The 21,521-nt window shown below is 40.5% G+C and overlaps 3 protein-coding genes across 5 annotated transcripts; 1 reads left to right on the forward strand and 2 right to left on the reverse strand.

The window, feature by feature from the left end:
* Positions 1-291: 291 nt before the first annotated feature.
* On the forward strand, positions 292-6,520 carry LOC135631447 (uncharacterized). 2 transcript variants are annotated; one of them, XM_065139134.1, is made up of 3 exons: positions 292-428; positions 3,316-5,325; positions 5,830-6,520. In XM_065139134.1, the coding sequence occupies exons 2-3, from the start codon at positions 3,331-3,333 to the stop codon at positions 6,154-6,156; spliced, it is 2,322 nt and encodes a 773-aa protein (XP_064995206.1). In that variant the 5' UTR covers positions 292-428; positions 3,316-3,330; the 3' UTR covers positions 6,157-6,520. The 2 variants fall into 2 exon arrangements, with proteins under 2 accessions (XP_064995206.1, XP_064995207.1); XM_065139135.1 differs by having other exon boundaries at positions 304-428; positions 3,319-5,325.
* Positions 6,521-6,832: 312 nt separating this feature from the next.
* LOC135631578 (shikimate O-hydroxycinnamoyltransferase-like) lies at positions 6,833-8,533 on the reverse strand. The gene is made up of 4 exons (XM_065139310.1): positions 8,502-8,533; positions 8,093-8,402; positions 7,363-7,725; positions 6,833-7,318 (listed from the first exon to the last, which is right to left on the reverse strand). Exons 1-4 carry the CDS (start codon positions 8,531-8,533, stop codon positions 6,833-6,835), a joined length of 1,191 nt encoding a protein of 396 aa, XP_064995382.1.
* A 542-nt stretch (positions 8,534-9,075) lies between these two features.
* Positions 9,076-20,566, reverse strand: LOC103975859 (DEAD-box ATP-dependent RNA helicase 8). 2 transcript variants are annotated; one of them, XM_009390969.3, is made up of 10 exons: positions 20,119-20,566; positions 18,282-18,342; positions 17,482-17,716; positions 16,842-17,080; positions 15,802-16,053; positions 15,533-15,713; positions 10,732-10,820; positions 10,278-10,351; positions 10,033-10,183; positions 9,076-9,370 (listed from the first exon to the last, which is right to left on the reverse strand). In XM_009390969.3, the coding sequence occupies exons 1-9, from the start codon at positions 20,367-20,369 to the stop codon at positions 10,105-10,107; spliced, it is 1,461 nt and encodes a 486-aa protein (XP_009389244.2). In that variant the 5' UTR covers positions 20,370-20,566; the 3' UTR covers positions 9,076-9,370; positions 10,033-10,104. The 2 variants fall into 2 exon arrangements, with proteins under 2 accessions (XP_009389244.2, XP_064996419.1); XM_065140347.1 differs by lacking the exon at positions 9,076-9,370 and having other exon boundaries at positions 10,117-10,183; positions 10,732-10,828.
* Between the last annotated feature and the right edge of the window lie 955 nt (positions 20,567-21,521).

Here is a 21,521-nt window from a genome sequence, read left to right on the forward strand (position 1 = left end):
TTCCGTTGGATTACTTTAAGAGAAAGCAAAGGAGGTATCAGTAATTTCAGAAGCTACAACATGACTGAATGTGGACAATGCAAGCTTTGGGACAAGTAATCAACCATAAGCTTCTTTATTAGAGAGACCGGACAACAAGAGAGCTTGAGTTAAGCTTGGAGAAGTAAGACAAAACTATACATCTCTCTCTCTCTCTCTCTCTCTCTCTATATATATATATATATATATATATATATATATATATATCTCCTATATTTTACAGGTGCAGGTCATTTGTCGCCAAATGTCTACTTTTCTTTTATGAAAAGAGCTGAAGCTTGTGAAGCCAAAGAGTATCTGATCGCCGCCATTGCTCTCCCTTCTCCTCGGCCAACACCAGTGGCAGAGGAATACATATCTCTCAATCTATCAACTGCTCTTGAACACAGGTAGTCTCCATCCTGATGTAGCTTTTCCTCCGATTTTTAACGAGTTGTAAAATCTTTTAAAGTGGATGGGGTTTAAGGACGGATTTTCTAAGAAATGGCGCTTGAAAGGTTGAGCATTCTTTGGGCGAAAAATGTGATCTTTAGGAAGAAAAATGTCACCTTTGTGCGACTCAGGTGTCGTGTAGTATTTTGGAAATGCATGGTAAATTTCCGCGGTGAAATGCCTGAGATCTGGTGAAATTAGGGTACCGGCTTGGCCAGCACTTATCCTGCTAGTGATTTCGAATTAGACTTGAGATGATAATTCAAACTGCTGGAGATTTGCCATTAGTCTGCACTTTTACTCGTATTAAGGATGAGATATTATAGGATCTTCTATTCTGCACTGGATTTTATTGTTCTGTTTCGCTATTGTTTTTCTTCGTTTCTGCATGTTACTTTATTGTCATATCCATTCGCCTTTTGGTACTTTTATTTAGAACATTGAAATCTCTCTTCTTTGCTATAAACCTCGAGTCGTTATCCTTCTGCTGCTGGTACCATCTGGTTATTTCCTTCATCCAAATGGGTACCCATTATCTTTCATTGCGAAAGATAATGATTAATATGATGGTAGATTAACGAAATGGGTCCACTAGATTTTCTACTGCATCATAAATTTCAGTAGAAAGAAGTCATTTTATGCAATTGTAATGGAATAATTTGATAGAACTACTTTATCCATGCAATGCTAGAAGGAAAGAGCTCTTTCCCTATAAACAACAGAAATTGGTAACTGCAGCACTATGTTTGACTAGTGGGTTGGACGTGCCCTTCAGGTACAAAATGTCATTGATCTGATGGGTTCAAGAACATATATAGATTCAGGAAAGGGAGTTTTAGGAAGGATGGGAATTTGGTACAAGTGAGTATCAGAATCTTCAACATGCCATAGAGTAGGGAGAGCTTTGTCCTATATAAAGAAGACCTAGATTTTAATGCCCTCCTTAGTTGTATAACTAATCACCGCGAAAATGTTAGTGTTATTCACTACATTACTGTTATTTACTACTCTTGTTATGCTTTTCAAATACATGAAAGAATTGCTGCACAGAGATTTCTGATAATTGTTAGAACAGCATAACAAAGCAAATCTATGATGCCATTTTTTGTCTTGTTCTTTATCATCATGTATTGTTTATGCACCAAAACTCGCTGTTTGTCTTTCTTAATTCTTTTTCCTTCTTGGAGATACCATATATCGATGTTTTGTTAGTTATGTTGCTTCAACTTCAGTACAGTAATCATCACCATCATTTTTCATTTCCATCCAATGGTAACAAAAAAATTGTGCATATCCATTGTATTACTTATCTCGACGATTAAGTCTTGGGATGATATTATTCATTGAATCAGATATTGAACTTAATTCTTAAGTGAAAATGTTTGTTACATAGAAGTCTCTAAGCTGCAATAGATATGATTCTTTTGCAAATGTTGACTCCTAAATAAACCGTGATTTTCTTATGAGATGTCTTCATAGGTCGGAGTATTGCCTCCTTTGAATTGGTTATGCATTCTTTGCTGTCTACCATGTTACAATATCAGTAAATCAGAAGTCAACATTTGTAATACTTTTATTTACAAGCAATGTATTCCATTATAATGTCAGTTTAGTAAACTCGAGTTAGTGACATGCATCTAATGTATTCATTTTTCAGCCAATAATTATTGTTATTCGTTCTCTGTATGTGGATCTTTTTACTACTTTGATACCTTCTAATTTGTGCTCCTTAACTCTTATGATATTTCCATTCTATTTACTTATTTTGCATATTTAAACCTAGTTGAGAACTAGACTCCTCAAAACTTGACCAACAGGTGTATTTGCTCTTTTATCCAAATTTCAACAATTGGGGAAGACCATCAAACTAGGGATATGGATCAGGTCTAATATGTAACCAGACAATGTTTCGCATTTTCCAGCTGTTGCATGAACTTAAAAAGTATAAGATAAAAAGGAACAGAAAAAATTATGCTGCACCTTTCGCAGCAATTGTAGTGGTTAACTGGCCCATTGAGGGAACACTTGAGGACATGGAGGAAAAGGAAAGGGAAATTGAGTAGTTGAGCATGTCCCCACTTTTCCCTCTTCTTGCCTTTCCACTCCAGCTATTTAGGAAGCAGGCCATCTGCTTCACTAGTCAACATCAGAGGACACCATAATTTTGGCAGTGGCTATCTGAAGAAAGGGGTATTGGCTAAATCTTGATCCAAGATTTTATTGGCTTGAAAGAGAAGTGCGAATTTGATTAGGCTTGGTCTACCAAGATCTCATATTAACCAGTTTTAGTCTAGGTTAGTCGAATACTAAGCCCAATTTGTTCTAACCACTTTTAGTCAAAACCAACTAAAAGTAGATTTAGGAGAAAAGGAAAATCCTTTTTACACAGAATGGTAATTGTTTATTGATTTTATTTATGTTGTTTTGATGGACGTTTCTTGAGATATTTTGGTTCTCTTTGCCCAACTTACATGTATTTGCTCATGTCTGTGCATCAACATCTGGTACAGTTCTCTGCAGCAAAACTTGTTACTAGGTTTTGGTAGTGTTATGAGACTGAAGCATTCCTAGCGAACTCCAAGAAATCCATCATTTTGTGATTTTCTTTTGTTTTGATACTTAAATTTTCTTATTAATTTAAGATGATGGATCCTATGCTAGACTAAAGTTAGCCAAGGCAAGTGTTTTTAAATAATTCGTACAATAGTCTAATTGATGACTTGGTCAGATAGTGAACTAGTTCCATTTGCTAGTTTAGATTCAAAGCTTGCTTAGTTTTAGCTTTAAGTAATCAAGAGATTTTTTGCCTACTCTTGTGAAAGCTAACCTATCTTTATGCTTCAGCAGTTCATTGTAACCATGGGTCAAAATGTTGTTTTGGAATGTGGAAATCATTTACAAGCAAGAATGAAGCCTAAAATTGTCCACATTTCTAGTCTTAGCACTAAGGTACAAGAGAGAGTGAGAAAAAGAGAGACAACTGACAGGTACCACTACTTCAAGATATTGGATGATGATCTGAGAGAACTTAACCGCAGTTATTCATCAAGTCTTCATCATGAAAGCATGCACTCCAAATCTTTTCGAGCCAATGGTGATAATGAAGTGTTAAAAAGAGGTTCTATGTATCAGAGCTCTAAAGAGGTCAGGAGAATGAGAAAACTGCAAGAGGAAAGGAGGAAAGTAGAATTGGAATGCAGAGGTGACGATTTTCTTTCATTTGAGATTGTTGATCATCTGCCACAGCATGGCATGGACAAAGTCAATCAGTCACTACATCAGAAGCTTTTGCCTCTTGTTTCATCAAATGCTAACTCAAAACATACTGCTGCCACAGTTAATCCTATCACAACAAGCTCCATGGAGTTTCTGGATCTTTCATTCCGTGATCTTCTTGACAAGCCTCTGAATACCAATAACTCATGCTCAGACATTGTGCCAGCAAAAAGTAGTCTTGTAGATGATCTCTTGGATATCTCTGATCACACTGTTGATGCAAGAACTCATTGTACAAAAGCAGCTCCTAGGCTGCGAACATCAGGATCTCTCACGTTACAGAAGTCCAACTTCCATGAAATGATATGTCCTGAAAGTTACAGGAAAATCACTTATGAGAGAGATTCGCTAAAAGCTCTTCCAAAGTGCTTTTCAGAAAATGCAAATATGTCCCATACAGTTTCTCAGTTGGAATGTGGTTTAGCTGAAGAAAGTGGTCCAAAAACTATTTTTAGGTCACTCAAGAGAATGTTTGATCCTATAATGAAATCCAAATCTGTCCGAAATCTACCGCTCTCGGGAAGACAAAGCACTGGGAGCAGAGTTACTGAAACTGCAAACGTCAGGAGGAATGGAGTGTTCCAGAAATCTTTACTGAATGAATTCTCAATAACGGAACAGAAGATAGAGCATGCTGCATGTTTGATGGGTGGAGAGCACTTGAACGCTGCTGTCTTGCCTGCTCATCTACATGGAATTCTTAAACTGGAAACAGAGAATGGGAACCCTTCATTTCAGTTTACTCTAGAAGATCCAGAAGATGTCCTATCCACAAAGACATGGAGAACAGATACTGCATATAACTGGGTTTACACCTTCCACAGGTCTAAAAAGAAAATGAACACTGGTCGAGGGACCAAAGATAAACATGGGCAGTCACCTCCATTAGTCGGGCAGATGCAGGTTTCTTGTCACCTATGCTCAGAAGTGAGAGAAAATGGATCTTTGGCTAACTCAACAGTCACAGAGTTTGTGTTATATGACATTGCACGAGCAAGATGCAGCTTTGCTGTCGAAGAAAGATCCAAGTGCTCTTTAGATTCCATTCATTCTGTTGCAAGTAATGCTACAGAAGGCCTGATCACAGGACCTCTAGAGAGAAACATTCCAGTGGGGCACCCTAATCCTGCTAGACATGGATTTAGTTGTTGTGACACAAATGCTTCAACTTCTTACCCTTGGTTACCAGAAGATTTGCATCCACAACTTGAGATTGCAGCTATGGTAGTTCAAATTCCTTTCAGTAAAACAGAAAATCTGAAAGATATCAAAGTGTTCGACCTAAAAGAAAATCAAAATTTATCAAGACTGCCCACAGATGATCCAGGAAGGGAGACCAAGAACAGCCTGAATCCTGCGTTTGTGAAGGTCATGATTCCGAATGGGCCTCATGGGTTGCCAGATACTGATGAAGGTAGCCCATCTGCACTTCTAGATAGATGGAGGTCTGGTGGAGGCTGTGATTGTGGTGGTTGGGATATGGCCTGCCCAATTCTTGTATATAACAATCCCCAAGCTGATGATTTGATAGATCATTCAACTGGGAAATTTCAAAATCCCATTTTGCTTTTTGTTCAGGTATGCCTATCTCATTTTTTATGATAAATTTGTTAAAGTGTGATTCCTCAGTCTCTCTGCACATCCACCAGTGTAGTGCAGTTTCAACCTTTCTACTATTTGATGGAAAACTGGAAGTTTCTGCATCAACATTCATTTTAACTTTGTACTTTGGCATGGATTCATAGATTTACTTCATAGTTCTTTGATTTAGGAGAGTTAGCCAGTGTGTATACTCATGCTGGGTGATTGCATGACTGTCTCCAATAAAACTGTGTAGTTTGGCAGATCAAATTATCTGGGACATACAGACTTACTTAGGTTTCCACTTTCAACTCCTGAATCACAGATTATACACTTTTAGCTCTGCCTTCACAGTTAACACAACTAATCTTTTGAGAACCATTCTAAATTTTTCTTTGTATATTCTTTGGGAGGATGAATGTCTATCTGATCTCAATCTTTTACATACATTACTTTTAGTGAAATTATTAGGTATTGCCTCTGACTCATTTTTTTAAACAGGGAAGCAAGGAAAAGGAACCTTCTCTATCGATAACAGCAGATGGGGAAGGACAGTATTCAGTCGATTTCCATGCACGATTCTCATCTCTACAGGCATTTTCAATCTGCATGGCCATGTTGCACAGTGCCAACATTTCTACACCCGTTCTTCTGGAGAAAAGCAGACACAGATCTTGTTCTAACTCACTGAAATCACTCCTTGAGGAAGAAGTAAAGCATTTGATCGAAGCAGTTGCAGATGAAGAGAAAAGAAAATCTAAAAAGGGAGGAGAACAAATGCCTCCTTTTTGCATAGACCCACCCTTTTCTCCCATTGGGAGGGTGTAAACTTTGAGCACCACATGCTTACTGAAGAAGTTGAGGATGATTACTTCAATGGAGCAAAGTCCTCAAGAGAAGATGGGAAACATGCCAAAATATTCAAGTCATTGCGACTACATGTTCATGAGAATGACGGGTGCGAAATCATGTCCATGTTCATACTTACAAGTGAGACGAGGATGTTCTTTTCTGTATATAAAGAAGAGGTGTACACCTTTTTGTCCGATTGCTTGCTGGATGTCATGATTGATCTTGAGTTGGTAAGCAATCTCAGAAACAAATAATACTTGATTTTTGAGACATTTGAAGCCTTGCGGACGATTATGTGCACGAGTTATTTCAAGGAAAACTGAAGTCCAGCCGCTGATCAGTGTTATTGTTTCGCATGATTCTGATAGTTAAAAGTCTCCTTAAGCTCATATCACATCCTATAGAAAATACCGAATCACGTTAATCTTGTATTAATTTTTTAGTATATTTTATTATTATTATTGATCTTTCAAATTTTTTGTTTCGCGCTTGGATTCCTTTCCCTTAATGTTCATTCTTTACATTAACACTGAACTCTCTCAAATATGAATATAAAATCTTTGAACGTAATCTGAGACAATGGTCTTTATTTAAGCAAATAGTGGTGTTCAACATCTGACACAAGTCACACACTTGCAACGACAAGACCTACCTAAACGTTGCACTGATCGGAGCTGAAGTCGTAGAATAACTCCTTGTAGTAGTCCATGTACTCCGCCTCCATTGAGACGGCCACCATAATGCCCCAGTCCTTGCCCGGTGGCTTGGGCATGATGTAGCACAGGCCACCGTAGAACATGGAAGCCGGTCCCATGAACTCCGGCCTCCCCCACCCGAAGTCTGCCTCGTAGATCGGCAGCGACGTCCAACATGTGATCGAAAGATCCGCCGACGTGAAGTTGCCCGCCCACCGCCCGAGGCTCCTCACGTCCTCCTCCATCTCCAAGAAGTCCAGCGCAGAGCGCAGGTACTCGTCGTCCGCGATCGCGGTGGCGCGGTGGATCCTGCTCGCGACGTCCCCGGGCCGCTCTGACACCACGTCGCCGACCGCCGCGATCGCCACGGTCGGGAATATCACGTTACCGATGTAGCCCTCCGGCAACGACGGGCGTCGGTCGTGATGTAGACCCTGGTCTCGCTGTGGGCGTCCAGACGGCGGGCCATGCATGCTTGGCGCCAGACGTGCGCGGCCACCACCTCGTAGGTGGTGACGCGCCGGGGCGAGGGCATCGTCGCGGCGCACGAGCGCTTAAGCGCTGCGATCTGGTCGGCTGTGAGCTCGAGAATGGCGGTTGAGATGGCAGGAATGTCGGCGTAGGTGTGGATGCCGGCAGCATAGCGCTTGAACTCGACGTGGGGGAAGCGGACGGAAGGCGGGGATCGAGGCAGGACGAGGGACTGGTCGAGGAAGGGCGGCACCGCGGGTTCGATGCCCCTGGTGATGTCGGACCATGCATTGATGAAGAGAAGGGAGGCGACGCCGTCGGAGACCAGGTGGTGCGCGCCGACGCCCAGGCACACCCGTCCACACTTCAAATATGTCACCTATAAATGTTATTCTCGAGTGCGAATATAAATATCACAAGTTGACCATCAGCTTGTTTGCTAACGATGAACTTGGTCAAACTAGTCAAAATTAACATATATCCGGATGATAAACATCCTAGTTGAAAACTTAAATCTTTCGATTATGAGCTAAATTCAATATATACTAATATAAAATTATTCTTTTAGAAGATTAATATTTGTCATCCTCTATTTTTATTTACAATCGCATGATAAAAAACTTTGAATATTTTATTTTATTTTTATAAATAAACATATATGTCTAAAATTTATAATTTAATTTTTAATAAAATTTATAATTTAATTTTTAAATATCTTTTCACACACAGTTGGAGTGCCAAAGAACTTGAAGCAGCAATAGAGGGATGGCATCGTCCCCTTCACCAGGATCTACAGTGGGTATTAGCATTCGCCTGCACTCCGGCGAGGGTGCGAAATCGCCGAACTTGTCGATGGTGAGCTCCTCCGCCTTGGCCTCCACAAACAGCACGCCCTTCCCATTGCACTCGATCTCCGTCCGGCCAGTATCGTCGGTTCCGATCCGGCACCAGCGCTTTGCGCAGGCCAGCTTTAAGCACCTCCGGGGAGAAGAAACCGGAGCCGTCTCCTTGGATGGGCGGCCGGTAGAAGTAGACGGTGGGAACGTGAGACCGAATCTGAAACAGATCCAAGGTTGAGAGCCAGATGGATAGCCTTGGGGTCTCCTCCTCCGGGGCCACAAGGCATGAGTTCAGCACTCGAACCACCATGTTTGCCGAGTGATGAATCTTGTACCAGGTGCTGCCATGGATTTTACAGCGTTAGGACAGTGACGTCTACGTCCTTGTGTCAACAACTACTCTCAGTATATACTCTGAATCCCCACAACCCACTGCAGAGAACATTAATCCCTCCAATTACGCCAGTCTACATAAACGAACCCTGAAGGACGTACAGGTCCATCAACATCAATCGTCGACCCTACGCAAACTACTATTCCCACTCCCCAAGGTTAAAAACTAGTCCCCAAGGTTTGAATAGAAGAGAGGATCGACACACAAAAACCCTACTATTCCCACTCCCTTCAAACGCTAACTTTGACCGCTTGTGCAAGGCATACCTTGGCTCATCCCTAAAACCTCGAAAAAGCTTCAATCACCTCAAGATTGCTTTGGTCGAATCTTCCCTCACTCCAACCACCTCTCATATTGTCACGTGAGCCATTGAGACGAGGTTATGTTTTCGGAACAAAATCAAATCATGTTGACTCTCCGATCAACGACATCAAGGTGATAACATTACCCATAAACAGATCGGATCCAGATTGATTAGACATAAAATCCAGATGGATTGATCTTTAATCATTTTAAATTCTATTTTAGATTAATGCATATGGTAGATAATAAGCATCAGTACTCGTTCAACATGAAAAAGGAAAACTAGTACAAGCAATTTAGAACCTTCTTCAGCCTGAGTACCATTAGAATCCAATACTGATATGACAAACATACAAAGACAGCAGCAATCATGTTATGAAGTCACCAATGGGTATCAGCATATAGCCTAAAATAAGAGCTGATAATGACATCTCCAATGTGCCATCTGACACCACTAGGAGACCACGGACAAGGTGACAAAACAAACCCTGTATACATGCGCAAAGAGAGAAGATGTCAGGCACACAGAGAAACTAATATTAAATCCATCAAAAAGGACCATTTGCTTTTACATGGCCATATATTCATGCACTTAAATACCATATCTACTCAGACTGACTTGCTTAAAAGATGAACAAAGGTGACAAATTTTCAAGATTAGCAGAGAACATCCAAGGCAGAAGGAATTTAATGCAAAGAATTAGTTCACTTTGTGATCAATAAGAGCAAATAGAAAACACAATTTTTTTCTAGATGAAAGTAGCACCATAAATGTATACACAATTCTTCACCGATTCACTGGTGAGAAAAAACGATTCAATTATGATTAGTGGTGGCATGGACAAGTGATATGCCATTTATAATGCTAAATGGGGGAATAGATCCAACTAGCCAACCCCAAATGGTTGGACATGGTGGCTTATTTTTTATGGTGGCACTGATGGTTATTGATCAATAAGAACAATATAATTAATACTCTCAAATAAAAAAACAACAATCTATGGAAGGCAATGAAATAATCACCGAATGACAGCCCTGAACAAGACTCTGGATGACATGGAAAATGTAAATTTGGAATCTGACAAGTTCCACAACTAATTGAAAGGACCAAGTTGTAGATGGAAATTAAAATTGTGAAAGAGTTCCATACTTGGCACGCCATATTTACAAGAAGTCTTCTAGTTATTCGCCATGAAAATATCAGAATAGTCGTCGTTGCAGATCACCTGCAGTATATAGCCTGATCAATCTGCGGAGGAATCTGCTTTATTTCTGTTCCGAGTTCTTGCTCAATCCTATACCTGGCATTAGGTGATTATTTTTCATGTCATGAGAAAGATGAACCAAAGACAAGAAGAATGTTTTAGCATTTTGCGGATTGATAAATGATCATACAAGTTAAAGCGATCCTCATAGGTGATAAGATTGACTGCTAGACCAAGGTGACCATATCTGCCTGAACGACCAACCTGAAATTGTCCAACAACTGCTAGTCTCAGCAGGTTCATTTCAATATTAAAAACTTCTATTGTTTTTAGGACACAAGCATAGAAAATTTCAGACAATAAAAGAGTGTATCCAAGTAGCAAATAAGCAAATCTGTTAATTAATCCAATAATGGACAAGTAAACTCGAGGCAATGACCGCTGTGAATTTAGACGAATTCAAAAACACATGGATCCTTCCGATTAATCTTGTGGATTGGCAGCTCATTTATTTATTTATTTTCCCTCCCATCTGAACAGATGAAGAAAAACTACTCAATCAGCAGTTCATGTTGGCTAACATGCCCAGTAAACTGGCATTGCAGATAGAACACTAACATAAACAGTATGTTGTCAAAACATACCCTGTGCAGATACGTCTCAGAGTTCTTTGGAAAATCAAAATTGATCACAACATTAACAGCTTGAATATCGATTCCCCTTGTAAACAGATCTGCAAAGCTAGGCAAAAATGTCACAAGGTAGAAAAGCATCTTAATATAAAAAGTGACATGAAATGAAGACAGATACAATTTGTAATAAACACCAATTCAGTTCTTTACAATGAGCTGTGATGTATTGTACTAAACCCAGGGATTATTGTTTCCCAGATTCCAAGAGTTTCAGCAGGTCAGTTTGTGTCCTGAAGGAGAAATGCATGGAGAAGTACATTGAGGGTCGGTGACTCCATAGCACATTACAAACAAGACTGGATAGGTTTTTTTTGGCCTAAACAGCTCGAAGATCATTAGACAAGGGGACCCTCTTCACACCTCTCCAAGGACCATAATGGTCCATCCAGCAATCAACACTATGCAAACTCCTAAGCGATGGGTAGCCACATTCCAAGCAGGACTTAGATGGTCTTTTGCTTAGACAGCTAAGGAACATCATTAAGCCAGAGTGCTCTCTTCAACATCACCAAGGACCACATTGGTCCATCTAGCAATCAACACAAGGCAAATTCCTAAGCAGTGGATAGCTTATCTGTTTAAACTGGTTGTTAGTAAAGTTGTGGACAAGGTTTTACATAAAACATTGAATGGTTCATTATACGTAAGTGCCTCATATATTGTATATCACTTCCCACCTTAACGTGATGGATCCACAATTACCTCCAACTGAGTAAGACGAGGGAGAGGAAGAAAAAGGATGGTGCATTTAGTTCAGGTCAAGTATCAACCAGAAGTGGTTAGAAAAAAGAGCATGGCAAATCCACAATAAATGCAGTGATACTAGTAAGACCCTAAAGTCTTATCGTAGGCTCTGATACCAAATGATAAGACCCTAAAATCTTATCGTCGAAGAAATGGGAGAAATGAGGATGATAATGATCACTTCGAGGGGATCGGCCTCCTTGATCGCTTCGAGGGGATCGGCCCTCCTTGATCACTTCGAGGGGATCGACCCTCCTTGATCACTTCGAGGGGATCGGCCTCCTAGGGTTTGTCCAAAGACAGAATAGTATTTTTCATAGATTACCGAAAAGAAGCAGTTACATCCCTATTTATAGAGTTTCACCCAGAGTCCATCAGGACTTGAACTCTAATAATAAATAAATATTAAATAAACCTCTACCTGATTCTAACTGAACCAAACCGATTCAATAAACAACTGGACTAAACAGACTCAATAAACATTATTCAAAAGCTCACAAAAAGGTTCCTAACAGTTCCTCCCTCTTCAAATCAGTCTTGTCCTCAAGGCTGAGCAACATCAATCTCGGGGAGCTTCTCTTTCAGCACTAGCCATAGACTATCTGCAACGCATCACAACCCGTTGATCAAGTAAGTATGATCTCCACTTTTTGACAGTGTAAGCAATAGGTCGATCTTTCAGTGTAGTAATCGTTGTAAGAAATTCATGGCCTTTGCTATCATAAGTTAAGATCCGTCCATCAGCTTCGAATATATCACAGCCTTCAATGTGGTGGGCTAATTGGGCTGCAACTTTCCTGTCCATAAAATTATTAGTGCTATCTGTATCAATCAAAATAGTGACAGGTTGATGCTTCAAATTTCCTCCGATTTTTATAGTTTTTGGGTTAGCATAGCCAGCCAATGCATGCACTGTATGTGTGATGGCTTCAATATCTTCATCAGTTTCCATACCTTCATAATCGGAGTCCAACTCTTCTGCTTTCGGTTCCTCTCTAATTGGCTCAATCATCAGATGTTGCCCTTGTTTACATTGGTGCTCCATACTCCATTTTTCATCATAGTACAAACCCCTTACTGATCTTTCCTTGCTAATTGTTTTCTCATGTAGATTTGCAAATGAGATCGCAGCTATCATAGTACGGGGTTGACGAGCCTTAACTTCACACCGGATCTCTGGAATAAGCCCTTCAATAAATGTATCCAGAAGTTGTCGGTCTGACCAATCTCTAGCTTGATTTGATAATCTTTCAAACCTACTCTGATATTCTAACACTGTAGAAGTCTGACGAATTTTGGCGAGCTGGCAATCAACATTCTCATATTCAGATGGGCCAAAGCGAACAAGAAGCCCTCTTTTGAACTGCTCCCACGAAGGAACTCCGTGGAAAGTTTCATATCAATCGTACCACTGGAGTGCATCTCCCTCGAGTTGGATTGAGGCCACTTCTACCTTGGATTCTTCTGGGGTTCTGTAAAGATGAAAAAACTTTTCTGCCTTAGAGATCCAATTGGTCGGATCTCCATCTTTCCATCTCGGAAATTCCATCTTCATGTGTGAGTAATTTGTGTCACAATCTTGGGGCCATTTTCCTGTATTTTCAGATCTGTGCAATGTCGAACTTGAGCTCCCATTTTGTTGAAATTTACTGAGGCTCTCCAGTAGGCTCTTTTTGAAATCATTAAGTGTTTCTTGCAGTCGATTCTCAATTCTGATTTCCAATGCTTCCATTTGTGTTTTCACCGAGTTATCAATGGCCATTGCGTAAGACTGCAAATCTGTAATCTCAACTCCTATTTTTGGTGTCGGGTCAAGGGCATCAACACTATCGATGCGAAGTTGCCGAGGAGGTGGACGCCAAGGCAGTGCTGTGGTTGCTGCGTTAGAGGAAGAGTAGCTACCCTGTGTTTATGTCACTGCGTGAGATGAGAGCACCAAGGCTGAAAGACGATGGTTGTGACCCGAGGAAGCAATCGCCGAGCAGCCGTGTTGATGCTGCGATGATGGCAACCGACAACTGCAGTAGCAGAGGCAGAACAAGAGGGAGGTGGCGTTGAAGCGGCCGGGGTTGAGGCTGCGGCTACGATGCAGAGCAAGGTGGGCTGCAACAACGGTGCAGATCGAAGGGGTTGAGGTGAAGGCTACGGTGGCTAGCAGCAGCAGTCGTTGCTGGCCGGCGGCGGTGGAGAAGGAGGCAGCGAGGGTCGTGGCAGGCTGGGCGGCGAGCGGCGTCGTCGCTGGCTGGGCAGCAGTGGCGACGCTGGTGGCAGCCGGCGTTCGCAGCAGCAAGGGGATCCACGACTGCGGCAGCAAGGGGACCCGCGACTGCGACGGTGGTAACTGCCCTGTTTCGGCCACCACCGATGCAGAGCAAGGGGAAGCAACGGCTGGGAAGCGAGCGGGAGCAGCGGCTGGGAGGCGAGCGGCGGTCGTCGCACGGGGGAGCAGCGGTTGGAAGGCGACGGCGACGGCGCTCGAGGCGACGTCGGCGGCTGGAAACAAGGGCAGCAGATGTGAGTTGCCGTGATAGCCCTGTTTCGGTTACAAAAGATGCAGAGCAAGGAGGATCGGCTGTTGGGAACAAGGGCAATCCGTGAGTGGCCCTGAGCGGCGGTCGTCGCACGGGGGAGCAGCGGTTGGAAGGCGACGGCGACGGCGCTCGAGGCGACGTCGGCGGCTGGAAACAAGGGCAGCAGATGTGAGTTGCCGTGATAGCCCTGTTTCGGTTACAAAAGATGCAGAGCAAGGAGGATCGGCTGTTGGGAACAAGGGCAATCCGTGAGTGGCCCTGTTTCGGTCGCCGCGAGGAGGGCGACAATCGGCCGCTGCGGCTGCGACCCAAGGGAAGGCAGGCGGCAGTTGAGAGGCAGCGGTGGTGGCGCGGCTGGGAGCAGCGTCACCAACGATCGCCGAGGAGGAGAGGTCGAGCGGCTGCACTGCGACGCAAGGGGAGGCGGGCGGCGGTAGTAGGGCTGGGATGGACGTTGGCAGCGTCGTCTCCTGGCCGGGGAACAACGGCGGCGGTGGTCGCCGGCCGGGAAGCGGGGCGATGGTGGGCGCTGGCCGGAGAGAAGCAGCGGCGGGTGGGCTGGCCGGAAGCAGGGGAAGCAGGGGACGCAGGGGTGGCTGCGGCTTCTTCTTCCTCTCGTGTTTCTTCTTTTCCTTTTCCCTTTTTTTTTTTTTTTTTTTTTTTTTTGAACGCGATGACGAACTACAGCGAGAACGCCGAGGATCGCTGCTCTGATACCAAATGGTAAGACCCTAAAGTCTTATCGTAGGCTCTGATACCAAATGATAAGACCCTAAAATCTTATCGTCGAAGAAATGGGAGAAATGAGGATGATAATGATCACTTCGAGGGGATCGGCCTCCTTGATCGCTTCGAGGGGATCGGCCCTCCTTGATCACTTCGAGGGGATCGACCCTCCTTGATCACTTCGAGGGGATCGGCCTCCTAGGGTTTGTCCAAAGACAAAATAGTATTTTTCATAGATTACCGAAAAGAAGCAGCCTCCTAGGGTTTGTCTAAAGACAGGATAGTATTTTTCATAGATTACCGAAAAGAAGCAGTTACATCCCTATTTATAGAGTTTCACCCAGAGTCCATCAGGACTTGAACTCTAATAATAAATAAATATTAAATAAACCTCTACCTGACTCTAACTGAACCAAACCGATTCAATAAACAACTGGACTAAACAGACTCAATAAACATTATTCAAAAGCTCACAAAAAGGTTCCTAACAGATACCTACTGAAGTGCATAACTTTACATGTTTTCCAGTTTTCTCAAAAGTCACAAGGGATGGGAAAGCCATGACCCTCCATGAGACATGATACATAAACTAGGCACAAAGTCACAAACAATAGGTGTCATTGTTTATGTATGAAATGTATCAGATGAAAAAGAAAATTGCAACATGATTCTAACAACTAGTGAATCCAGAGATCCACAAAATTGATTTTAAATAGAAGTTTAAAAAAGGACTTCTGACAACAATGTCATACCTGTACAGACAAGATTCCTGCATGCACCATTGCGAAAGTCATGAAAGACGCGGTTCCTGTGATCTTGCAACATCTTAGCATGAATGTAAAAGCATGAATAACCAAGCTCAGTGATCTTCTTTGCTAATAGCTCCACCCGGTTAACAGAATTGCAAAAGATAATAGATTGGTTAATTTGCAGCTGTCAAAACAAAAAACATTCACAATTGTCAGATCTATGAACTATGAAGAACATTCAGAAGACAAAGCACTCCTAACTGAGGACAAACCTTTGAGAAAAGGGTATTAAGGCATTGAACCTTCTGCCTTTCCTCTACAAAAGCATAGAATTGTGTTATTCCCTTCAGTGTCAGTTCATCCATTAGATTGATAATATATGGTTTTGGAAGATATCTGTCTTTAAAATATTTTATGGTAACAGGGAATGTTGCGGAAAACATTAAAATCTGCCTATTGGCAGGAAGAAACTGAATAAGCTGCTCTATAGACGGCTGGAACTCAGGAGAGAGAAGTTTATCCGCCTGAGAAATGAAAAACATGTATCTGCCATCAGAGAAGAACATGTGTGCAAAGAAAAAAACATAACAAATGCAACGAGAACACTGAAAGTTACATGTTGACCACAGCAGTGAGCAGAAGCAATTAATGATTAACATTGTAACACTTCAAGAATCAAATAAATAAATTTGATTTTACAATGAAATTTAACTTAAAATATTTTCCAAGAACAAATATTCCTTTCAAAAATAATTACATTAAACACAATGCAACTTACAAAATCCAAAGAAGAATACTTTATTAATAAAACAGGTAATAATTAAAGGCTAAATGTAATGCAAGCTAACATCCCATTTATATATATCAAATTATCTGTATAATATTTTCTACCCTGCTTATGAGGAAAAAGAACATCTATGCCAACATATATATATATATATATATATATATATATATATATATATATATATATATATATATTTCTTTCTTTCTTTCTTTCTTTCTTTCTTTCTTTCCATATGGTTAGGAAAATCTTGACAAACAGGTTCATCAGAAGTAAAAATGAGCGAGACATATATTCTCAAATCAGATGAATCCAAATGAAAAATTAACAAAAAGAAAGCAGCATCATCTATAAGAGATTCGCATTAGAGAGAGATATGCCCAAGAACCTTAAATATTTGAGGAAAAGCTTTTTAAGAAACAGAATATGATGAGAATATAGGGTTTCTAGTACAATATAGTAACTTCAATAACCATGCAAAAGTTCCCACTCAGAATGGCAAAGCTAGACTAAGCTTCAAAATATTACCTCATCCATAATAAGCATTGAACAATCCTTCAAAACACAGACACCTTTTCGTGCAAGATCAAGAATTCGACCAGGTGTTCCAACAAGCAAGTGAACAGGTTGATATAAACGCATAATGTCATCCTTCAAGCTGGTTCCTCCAGTAGTAACCATGACTTGAATATTCAAATGTTTCCCAAGTTCCTTACAAACTTGTGATGTCTGAAGAGCTAACTCTCTTGTAGGAACCAATATGACAACTGAACATGAAAAATTGTCAATCATTAGGTGGAGAAAAATAGAACATGCAACAATTTCAGTGCCACAACAGACAATTTACATGAATATATTTGGTGTAATCTTCTTGATGTCATCTACTAATGCAGATCAAGTATGATGCACTAGAAATTATGCAGCATGCATATCAAATCTGCATTACAAAACTTATCAGAAATGATCTGCATAAGGTTGGACATCAAACTCAAATATTTGATACCAAAGAGGCAGCCAAAATATAACCTCTACACAAATAAAAAAAGACAAAGCAAGACATGCAAATGCGATAAAACTCACTAATACTCAAAATGTATAAAACTTTAAAAAAATTCAATAGATGAACAATTTGTTTGTACTTTTATAAAAATAAAGTATAATGAGAAACCTTGAATGACATTATGATCCTGGTCAATTTTCTCAAGTGCAGGAATACAAAATGCAGCAGTCTTTCCAGTCCCATTTTTAGCTCTGGCAAGAATGTCACTGCCAGTGAGTGCAATTGGAATGCTTTCTTCCTGAATTGGTGAAGGCCTTTCGAAACCTTTCTCATATATTCCCATAAGCAGTTCTCGCTTCAGAAAATAGTCCTCGAATTCATTCCCCTTGGTTGCAGTCACATCCTGGCAAATATATGTCCAACATTTTGACAGTTGTAGATAATTATCAAAAAGTGACCCGCCAAGAAATCAACAATGCTCCAAAATTATTATATGTTTGTGTTATACTCCAATGGAAGACGAAAGAAGGTTACATATTCATATCAGTTAACAAGCATAACAGAAAGTGCTACTTAAACATTAGCACCATGTACTATGAATAAGAAGGTTAAGCTTGAAAATCATTACAGGACAAATATGAAGCATGGATATAGACAGAGGATACCTATGCGACATAAGATACAATAGTACATTATATTCTTGTGTATATTGGCAAGTGCAGCAGACGGACGTAAAGATAGTGTTTTAGATGTTACATAGTACAATAAGCGAAAACAAGTATTTAACCAGCATCCTTAGCCTATTTATTCAAGATAAGAAACCCAAGCGCAAAAGCACCTTTAGAAATCATAATGGAAGTTGGTTGAACTTTTTTAGCAGATACATTACTTTATTTAATTGCAAGAAACTTCCAAAAGCCAATGTTATTCCCTTATCTTAGTCACAGAAAGATAAGAACTAATTTTACCTCTGTCTTGTAGCGTGTGTCTGGAGGTGCCATTTTCAATTGTGCCTTCCAATCTTGCAAACTGAAACCATCAAGATCAATTTATTAAAAAAGGAACAAAAGTATAAATCCCAATATGTGTTAACTGATTTTGCAACAAAGAATGATGTATAACTCAAATAAATTGAACCAAATAACAACATGAATATTTGATAAAGCAGTTCCTAAGCAATAACTCAAATTTTAAAATTTCAATATGATGACATTTTAATATTATTTTAGGGATCATAGAAGAGAAAGGCATTACTTCATTCTTTTGTCATGGTTAAAAAAAGGGTTGGTTTAGTTGAACCATATTTAATTGGTTTGGTTTTAATTTATTGTATTGATTTAACTAGATCATATGGTTCAGGTGAGATTGGGCAGGAAAAGTAAAGATTATATTGGATCATGTCATACTAAGTTTTGTTTTTTAAATAGAACCATCCTATTTGGCTTGGTTAAAAAAGGTCAATACTAAAAAGAAAGAAACATACACAAATAACACCAGCTACAATAACCAGAAAACCATGCAAAAAAAAAAAGACAAAATCAAGGGGCTGGGACTTTCCGAAGGTTGACTTTCTTCCATTTTCGCTGGACCAAAAAAGTTCAAATCAATTTGGAGCACCGTTTTCATCAAGCAAAACATCCCAAAGTGAACTGGTTAGTTTAGTACAAGAAAGACTTGATAAAAGAACAAATGGGATGACATTGCCCAAAAACTCCCTAATAGCATCAAAAGTATCCGGCAATTGAGATTACTAGTTGCTGAAAATACCAGTCAAATAAGACACCATCTCCTTTGGGGTAAAAAGGAATCCTTTGGACCAATCCTAGATCAATTATGTCCTACATAGTTGTATATGTACTAAACACTAGGTTATGTGACCTAAAGAAGGAAAACAATATTTTCTACATAAACAAGGCAAACTTCATCTTCTACATTATTTTTATCTTTTTTTTCTCCCTTCAAGCAGCAAAATGCAATATGTTGGTAGAAAAAATCCAGAAGGATAATGGTATTAATTAATATACACCTCATGCAGAAGAAATGAAAAGATTTAACCATGACTACTGGTTTAACCTCATATCAAAATAAACAAATATTTAGAGTGACTTATAAGGATCTGACAGATGGAGTATTGTTAACTTGAGATTAAACATTTTGGACTAGTAGTTCATGCACAATAAATTAATTATCAATTATCCCATCGGGCTAGATAAGTTAATTTTATAGGCAATTAGGCATATGGAAGAGACAATGAGAAAAAAAAGGTTTGGGTTTTCTCTGCTTTTCAGTTTCTCTCCAGATGACTCCACTAATGAGAAGTAGAAAAAAAGTGTTTTGGAGAAATAATCTTTCTATTTCACCTTGTTCCATTTTATAGAGATTTTGACTCTGAATTATTCTCTCCCCAAAACTTCCAGATGTGGTCCACTAAAATTTATATTGGAACATCCCAAAATTCGACAACTACCAAACCATAAGACAAAACACAATCTTACATCATTCTGACAACTTTATGCAGAACATTAGACACAAATGTCAAAATAACCCGGCACATACAGGGGAAAAAACTATCATTTCCGACAGGATGGGTTAGAGATCACAACTTACGCTGGAAATCACCTGATCATTACTGGCCCTAACTGCAATGTCTCTAACAAATGACACCCGCTGATTAAAACAATTAATGGCGGACCACATAATTCGATTCTCTGAGGTAGTTTTCAAGTATTCAAGAAGTGAAAGCCTACGAGGGAATTTACAAACATAACTAGCAATTTTAATCAAGGACCCTTCCTTCCTGTATACCTGGTATTAGTGGCCTCAGATTGAACCGATTTCACTATTTGGCCAGCACCAAAGTCACCTCCAAGCTGATTCCTTCTCGACCACTGCTGTTGCTGCTGGAACTGCTGGCTTGGCTGACCATGCGCCGGACTCTGCTGAGCATACTGCTGGTGCTGGTGAGCGCTCCTTGCATAGAAATTAGGGTTCGTACTCGCACCGCCCCCTCGGCCGTTGCCCATGCCGGGCGGAGGATACCTACTTCGAGGATTCATCTACGACTTCCCGAAACAATTATATCACGCAAGGAAGAAAGAACCGGAAGTTGCGATTGAAGCAACAGTTCGTCGATCGCAGGGCAAAGATCGAAAGATTGCAAGCGAAACTAAGGGAAGGATTTGAGATCAATGGATGGGAAGTGATAGGGTTTCTTTCCCTACAACTGCATCGAGCCTTTTCTTTTGCTTTTAGGGCGTCGACGACGAATGGAATGACGATGCAGCCCTTCGAGTATTAATAGTAAAACTGCTAATGGTATTAAGCACGCATCACACGTGTATAATTTAAATATTTCTGTTTATTTTCCTTACCATTTTTCTTTTTCCTTATTTTACTTCTGCTTCAATCGTAATATTAGGACTAACAATAACTACATAAATATTATGGGCGAGTCCGTGAAACATTCGTCATTGTGCTATAATTATAATCCTATAAGGTGGTTGATGAGGGCATCGGGACACTTGAGATGACTCCAAAGTGATCTTTGGTTGGAATCCGAGTGTTTGAGATAGTGTTTGATTCCTTAGTGGGTTTCTGCACAAAAGTCACTGAGGGGAGCTTCTCAACCCAACTCTTCTGACGCTTAAGTTAGCTCTTAGGGTGAGATGAAGGACAAAGAGGTTAATTATTGAAAGATCTGACTCTTGCGTTGACATTGAGGGTTGACTTTTATATTTGTCTGATTAAGAAAATCACTTATAACGACTATAATGTCTTTCCTATAGTGTTTTGTCCATGGGCTAGGTCTGAACGATTTCTCATAGACTGTTGTCCATGGAGGCCGACTAAGAGGGGGTCAGACCTGAACGACCACCCGTAGGCTACTACCCATGGAGATCGATAGGGCCAACCCGAATGGTCTCGAGTGGACTATTATCCATAGGGCTCAATAGGTTGTAACTGCCAATATGTCATTGCCTTATGAGGGGGTAACTTAGCCCTCGTATTCCATTTAGAGTTCACGAGTGAGTCAAAGCCTTGGTAGAAGTGTTTCATTCTCGACTTCATTGTTAGAGATTTAAACTCGAACAAAAGGACTTGCTCATACACTTGGTTGCTCGGGCCCTTCAGAATGAGCTCCACTCATCCCCTTTCTAAAGTAGCTGAGTTGTCTACGAACAAAGTCCACATCAGGGAGGCACATTTGC

The sequence above is a fragment of the Musa acuminata genome, chromosome BXJ3-2 (genome assembly GCF_036884655.1).
Source record: "Musa acuminata AAA Group cultivar baxijiao chromosome BXJ3-2, Cavendish_Baxijiao_AAA, whole genome shotgun sequence".
In the NCBI taxonomy this organism is placed as follows: Eukaryota; Viridiplantae; Streptophyta; class Magnoliopsida; order Zingiberales; family Musaceae; genus Musa; species Musa acuminata.

Coding starts and splice junctions, on each gene's coding strand:
- LOC135631447 (XM_065139134.1), top strand. CDS start 3,331: ATGGGTCAAAATGTTGTTTTGGAATGTGGAAATCATTTACAAGCAAGA. Junction 5,326..5,829: donor CCATTTTGCTTTTTGTTCAG/GTATGCCTATCT, acceptor TTTTTTAAACAG/GGAAGCAAGGAAAAGGAACC.
- LOC135631578 (XM_065139310.1), bottom strand. CDS start 8,533: ATGGCAGCACCTGGTACAAGATTCATCACTCG. Junction 8,403..8,501: donor GGTACAAGATTCATCACTCG/GCAAACATGGTG, acceptor GATCTGTTTCAG/ATTCGGTCTCACGTTCCCAC. Junction 7,319..7,362: donor ACGAGGTGGTGGCCGCGCAC/GTCTGGCGCCAA, acceptor GGACGCCCACAG/CGAGACCAGGGTCTACATCA.
- LOC103975859 (XM_009390969.3), bottom strand. CDS start 20,369: ATGAATCCTCGAAGTAGGTATCCTCCGCCCGGCATGGGCAACGGCCGA. Junction 10,821..15,532: donor CAGGAATCTTGTCTGTACAG/GTATGACATTGT, acceptor CTAGCTTTGCAG/ATCTGTTTACAAGGGGAATC. Junction 10,184..10,277: donor TATGAGGATCGCTTTAACTT/GTATGATCATTT, acceptor ACCTAATGCCAG/GTATAGGATTGAGCAAGAAC.